This window comes from Benincasa hispida, unplaced genomic scaffold (genome assembly GCF_009727055.1).
Source record: "Benincasa hispida cultivar B227 unplaced genomic scaffold, ASM972705v1 Contig699, whole genome shotgun sequence".
Classification (NCBI taxonomy): domain Eukaryota; kingdom Viridiplantae; phylum Streptophyta; class Magnoliopsida; order Cucurbitales; family Cucurbitaceae; genus Benincasa; species Benincasa hispida.
The window spans coordinates 13,118-19,818 of record NW_024065042.1 but is presented as its reverse complement, the minus strand read 5'-3'; the positions used below and the strand labels follow the sequence as shown (position 1 = coordinate 19,818).

Genomic DNA, 6,701 nt, shown 5'->3' with positions numbered 1-6,701 from the left:
CTGGGGCTCTCTTTTCCCATTCTCATCAATCCATCGGTTTCTGTTTCCTTTTCCCGCCATTTCAAGCCTTTGCTCTCTCTTTCACACACCCTTCTTCTTTCTCTTTGTCCAAAGGCCGAAGAAGATGCTGTGGGTCGACAAGTATCGCCCTAAAAACCCTAGACCAGATCACAGTTCACCAAGACGTAGCACAGAATCTTAAGAAATTGTAACCGAATTTCGCTATTTTCTTTTTCCTTGCATTCATGAATTCACACTTCAATCGGCGATTTTGATGTGGGTTTTCCCGTAAATATTCTCCTAGGTTACCGAACAGGACTGCCCTCATTTGCTCTTCTATGGCCCTCCGTTTTCCGAAAGAAAACCCTAGTCATGGCCCTCATCCGGCAGATGTTCGGAGCCAGTGCGGAGAAAGTATAGGCTTTTACTTTTTGTTTTTGTGCTTTTATTCTGGGGAATTGTGTGATTAGTTTTTGTTTTCTCTGACTGTTTCTTGTATTTGATCATCTCTTGCCTGTTGGCTGCAGGTGAAGGTGGAGAAACAAAACGTGGAAGTTGATGTAAGTTTCGGTTGTTTAAGTCCATTTGGTACACATTTGATTTTTGAAAATTAAGCATGTTTTTTGCTCGATTTCTTACAATGATAAAAAGAAAAAAAAAAGATAATGATAAGTTTTAAAAAAATGGCTTGGGTTTTGAAAAGTTTTGGTAGAGAGTAGATAGTTGAGCAAAAAATTTATAAGGTGAAAGGGGTGTGGTGTGTATATAGGCGTTCTTTTACAAAATGAAAAACGAAAAAACCAAATGGTAGTGATGTCCCTCTTTCCAGATGCCTTGGAAAAGCAATTGAATTTCAGATTGTGGGGAATAGAGATTTTTAGTTATCAGTTTTTTATGATTACTACTTCTGAATATTGTAGGAATAGCATAAATTTTAATTAGTTGAAGCTGTTTTTTGGCTGTTTATCTCTATATTCTCATCATCTCTTTCTCTCTCTATTTGTACGCCCTTCCTTTTTTGTTTTTCTTCTCAGGCTGGAACTAGAACTATCGATATAGAGTTGACCACCTTATCAAGTACAAACCACGTGGAGCTCACTCCCAGCGATGCAGGTTTCCAAGATAGATATATTGTTCAAGAGATTATCAAAGAAATGGCAAAAAACAGACCAATTGACTCCAAAGGGAAAAAGGGGCATAAAGGTGTGATTCTTCCCCGTCCCCTCCAACCACATTGATAAGTTGTTCATGCTTGAGAGCTTATTGATTCCTTGTGGTTAATGCTTAAAACTGTTAATGAGCCACCGCCAAACAAGTTCTAAGTAGTTTTATTGCTTGTTTGGCAGCTTCTTTTATCAGTATGCTTGAATGCTCAAGACTTCATATCTCTATAAAGATATTGAGATTTTTTGTGCTTTTTATATATCAGTTTTGGTTCTAAATGACGTTGACAAACTATCAAGGGAAGCCCAGCACTCTCTTAGGAGAACAATGGAGAAATATAGCTCATACTGTAGGTTAATTCTTTGCTGCAATAGTTCATCAAGAGTTACTGAAGCAATCCGTTCTCGCTGCCTAAATGTGCGGATAAATGGACCAACAGAGGAGCAGGTCAGGAGTTCTTTTTTTTTTTTTTTTTTTGTATTGTCTTATTTCCTTTTTGTTCTCAGTGTGAATTTGAGTAAACATGATGGACTGGAAGTATGTAATTATAAAATGTCATGTCGCTAACCAATGTGATAAATTTTACCTGTATTCAACTTGTTCTTCGACTAAGAACTTGGAGTTAGACAACCATTGAAAACTGATATCATATTAATAATAGAAGCATGAAAACCCTTTTTATCGCTCCAATTACTGACTAAAAAAGATAAGCTGAAATGTTTGAAAGGATGCTTTGTTTTACACTAAGTAAAAGCTGTAACAAGACCAATTCCATAAAACGGTTGAAAGATGAAGAAGAGTCATTAAAAAGACAATTGTTCTTTTTGCCCCACAGCTTCCAGAAAAAAGCACGCACAAGAGCCAGCCAAAACCATCTTCTTCGTACCACCAAAATGATGACCCACCAATAAAGAAGCCAAAGCATCAGATATGGAATTAGGACAAGTAAAAGACCATCCAAAAGAAGGCAAAACAATATCCCAAAAATTTGCAGCAAAAGGGCACTGAAAAACAATTGAGCTAAGGATTCAGCATGTTGGCGACACATATGGCACCAAGAGGGAGAAATACATATATGAGGAAAATGACGCTACAAATGATCAGTAGTATTGATGGCACTGCAGCTAAGCTCCCAAAGAAAGATCTTAATCTTCATAGGAAAATAATCTTTCCAAATTACGAATAGAGATCAGACAAGCAGGACTCCCTAACATCCACCAAATCAGCCATAAGAGATTTAACTGTAAAAACCATAGAAGAATCCAAAGGTCATAACCAAGAATCAGAGTAGGAACACACAGAATCCAAATGATGAGATAAAGCTTAATTGTTATCAATGAAATGTTACATCCACCAAATCAGCCATAAGAGATTTAACTGTAAAAACCATAGAAGAATCCAAAGGTCATAACCAAGAATTAGAGTAGGAACACAATCTGACAGAATCCAAATGATGAGATAAAGCTTAATAGTTATCAATAAAATGTTTCACCTTTTGATGCTTGGGGTTTTCTCCATTTTTCATTTATCAATGAAATATTTCTTTTACTAAAAAAAACCCTCTTTGTCATGGTCGAGATTGATCTAATTATTCTTGAATATGTTATTCTGGCAGTCTATGGGCAACAATTTTCTGGGTGTCTAACTTAATATTTAGATGTAAGTAGGTGAAAGAATGCCTTTTCAAATACTTACCTTGTCTGGGTACGAATGCTGCTATCAGAAAATCAAACAGTTCACTGGCGTTTTTTCTTTTGGGATAAGAAACAATAGTTCAATGCCATTTTCATTTTTTGTCTTCTGCTTAAACCATTTAAAGCCTTTTCTAGTGATGCCTATACTCAGTATTTTCCATCTTTAGTTGTCATTTAATATTTTCTACCTATTTGTGTACTCAACGATATTAGACTAGAAGGAAAAAAATATATTAGTGGATTAAGACTTTTGATTTGCAAGTTATGGACTGTGAAAAACCTATTTCCTGTTCCAGGGCATGGTCTTACTTACTTTTACCTGAAATCTTAGACTTAAAAAGTATTTGTTAATAGTTTAAACCTGTTATTTTTTTTTTTATAAGAAATAGTTTAAACCTGTTGTTATAGTAATTTGGACCTAAAATCTGTTAAAAAAGTTACGTCCTTTCACCAGATTGTCAAGGTACTGGAGTTCATTGGGAAGAAAGAAGGACTGCAACTTCCATCTGGATTTGCTTCCCGTATTGCAGAAAAATCAAACCGGAGTTTGAGGAGAGCTATACTATCATTTGAGACTTGTCGTGTTCAACAGTTAGTCTCCACTAGTCTTCTGACATATCCAAGCTTCTCTGTCACTTCTTATCATAAAAAATTACCTTGAAAAACAATCTTGAAGGATTGGGACTGAGCTGTCTATTTATTTTATTTTTTGGGTTAGGTATCCTTTTGTCAGTAACCAGGCAATACCACCAATGGATTGGGAGGAGTACATCACTGAGATAGCATCTGACATATTGAAGGAGCAGAGTCCCAAGAGGTACGTCTCTCATGTACCTCCTTTTCTTTTGTTGTATTCTGTACTATAACATACATCTCAATATCATATATGTGTGGCTTCTCTTCATATCCCTCAGTTGGGTACTTCTCTAGCACACCATTTGTCATTCGATCTGCTTTTGATTCTTAAAATATGCTGCCCAATTATTCTTCATGAACAAATAATTACATGAAGATAAACAATCCTTAAACTTCTGTGGATGGTATCTTTGATTATGATGATCTTTGTCTGGTTGGATGAAGGTGGTAGAGTTTCCTGGTCATCATTCGAACTTAGAAGTACCTGTCGATACTTCACCTTTTCTGGTCACGAATCTAATAAATGAAGATTCCTACTCCTTGTTCAACATGTCCTTGACCTTTGTAGGGAAGCAATGAGGATCTTGATCATCTTCGGTGGTCTTGTGATTATGCTTCGGTAGTCTAGACTTGTTTATTTCAGTCATTTGGATGGATGGTTAGGCCTAGAGTTTGGCATTGATCACAAGGAGCCCGTGCTTCATCTCTCCATTCGTGAAAAAGCTGGTTTTTGTGGATAATTGGCATCTGTGCTTTGTTATGAGGTCTTTGGGCGGAGAGAAATGATATGTATATTTTGGAGTAGAGCATGGGGAGGAAGTTTGGTGTTCCAAACCCCCCTTTGGGCTTTTGTGCGTAAGGACTTTTGTAATTATCCATTAGGCGTTATCTTGCTTGATTGGAGCCATTTTCTTTAGAGTGGCTCATTTTGGGGATTATTCTCTTTTCTTGGTGTCTCTTGTGTTCTTTCAGTTTTTCTCAATGGAAGTAGAAAAAACACATGTACTTGACTTTTGTTTTCTTTTTGTCAAGCAGAGAAAGAACTGTAGAAATTGGGAGAAATTGCAATTGTCTCATAGAAAACATATATGGAGAGGACTAATGACTTTTTTAATTGACTTATTCTTTTGTTATTAATCAGTTGGAGAGTTGTACGAAATATGAAATAATTGGGCTTCTTTTTTGCGGTATAGATTGTTCCAGGTTCGCGGGAAGTTATACGAGCTACTGGTTAATTGTATCCCACCGGAGATCATATTGAAGGTAAGCATTCTTCCTCATTTTCTATTGATTTTTTCTGTTTTAATGTGAGATTCATATTATCTACTTACTCAGAGGCTGCTTTATGAGCTACTCAAGAAATTGGATGCTGAACTAAAGCATGAGATCTGTCATTGGGCTGCATATTATGTAAGCTGAAATTTTGACCTGTCAATTTGTTTACATTCCTTTTTTATTGTTCAATATCAGAACTTTTGCTGGGAACTGGAATATTAATATCATTAAAATAATTTGTCCTCTCTTTCTAATATCCAGTTCTCCAAGTTTTCCTTGTTTTGCAATTTCTCGAACTTTTCCATCATAACTAACTAGTGGATTACATCCTAGACTAGATAGACTGAGTGTATATGGATATATATTTGAGCAATATTTTTCTTTACTTTTGAAAGAAACACCGATCAAGTGTTTCCTCCAAAGTACTTTAAGCACCAACTTAGTGAATATTGATGGACAGAGAGGTTCTGAGAATCGAATAAAACAAACTTATAGATCTATGATGGATATAATATAGAGAAAAGCAACGAAGTGAAGAATTTTAACCAAATACGTCTCAATTCTTTCTTCCTCTTGTTCTATTAGTTTATATAATTTCAACCATGTTTTTTTTAACTGTAGGGATGTTTCAATCTCAACATTATTTTAGATGTCTACACTATATACAAGCATATAGTTCTTTTACTTTTTTTTGAACGGAAACAAAATTTTTCATTGATGAAATGAAAACAGGTTAATGCTCAAAATACAATGAGACATAAGAAGCAAGATAATGCAAATACAACCAAATATATCCCTACGCTGGACTTGCCTAGAAAAATAAAGCAAATACAATCAAATAAAACCCATAATGGAACAAATTGGCTTTTTAAGCGAAAACTCCAAATATCACTGAAACTGAAACTCTGAGAACAAGTAGCCAAATGACGAGGATAACTGTTAGGAGAGAAAGCCAGCTTCTACTTCAACAAAACTAATAACTAACCATCCACAAAACCAGAACTGAAGAGAGGAGCAAATGGACTAGATTAATTGGAGAACCCCAATGCCTTAGAACCAGACGAATCCGAATAAATAGAGGCTGCCAAAAATTATTTGCTTTTCAGAACCGCCGCATGTCTCAATTTTCTAATTTGTCTAATATTTATTGAATAAATACCGAAAAGTGAAATTGGTTGTGTACTTTACTTCATTTCTAATTTCCTATACCATAGACAATTTGTTACTAATGACGTCTGGCCAAATTACCTATTCAAGTTTGTATCGTTTTGTGAATACTGTAGTGCGTCATATATCTACATGCATTGAATCACCAGTATGATATCACAGATGAAACATGGCTGCAGAAAGTTTCACCTTTTGTTCAGTTTCATTTCTCATCTTTGGTTAAATCTTTTTCCAGGAACACAGGATGCGCCTTGGACAGAAAGCCATCTTTCACATTGAAGGTAAATGTATTATATACACATAGCTCAGAGTAACTGTCCTTGGTGTAAACCAAACTCTAGTTTTTTTTTTTTTTTAATCAAATTGAATCTCTCCTCAAATGAGTGAGAGGTGCTTTATTTATAGGAAAAATGTTTCACATGTGTTGAATAACAGCTAACTAACATGTAACTAACTATTTTTCAACTAACTCTTCTTCTAACTTGCTTACAAATGTTTCTCAATACACCAAATTCCTCCTCCCTAAAATTCAAACTCGACCTCGAGGCTATCAGGACGCTTGCTGGAATTCATCAGAGAAAAATAGGGTTTCAAATCACTACATTGAAAACTTAATTGATGTGAAGGTCAAGTGGTAGCTCAATGCGATAAGCATTAGAACCATATCTTTGTAGGATTTTAAAAGGCTTCCGTTTTCCAAGTGGATCATTAGAAGGTCTCCCTCTTTGAAATTGACTTCTCTTCTTGATTTGTCTTTAGTTTCCT

The 6,701-nt window shown here is 35.5% G+C and overlaps 1 protein-coding gene across 1 annotated transcript; it reads left to right on the top strand.

The window, feature by feature from the left end:
• The first annotated feature begins 372 nt into the window (after nt 1-372).
• On the top strand, nt 373-6,356 carry LOC120069941 (replication factor C subunit 3). Its single transcript, XM_039021784.1, has 9 exons — nt 373-414; nt 528-588; nt 943-1,203; nt 1,430-1,611; nt 3,313-3,449; nt 3,577-3,675; nt 4,688-4,757; nt 4,830-4,904; nt 6,172-6,356. The coding sequence occupies exons 1-9, from the start codon at nt 373-375 to the stop codon at nt 6,238-6,240; spliced, it is 996 nt and encodes a 331-aa protein (XP_038877712.1). The 3' UTR covers nt 6,241-6,356.
• The last annotated feature ends 345 nt before the right edge of the window (nt 6,357-6,701 follow it).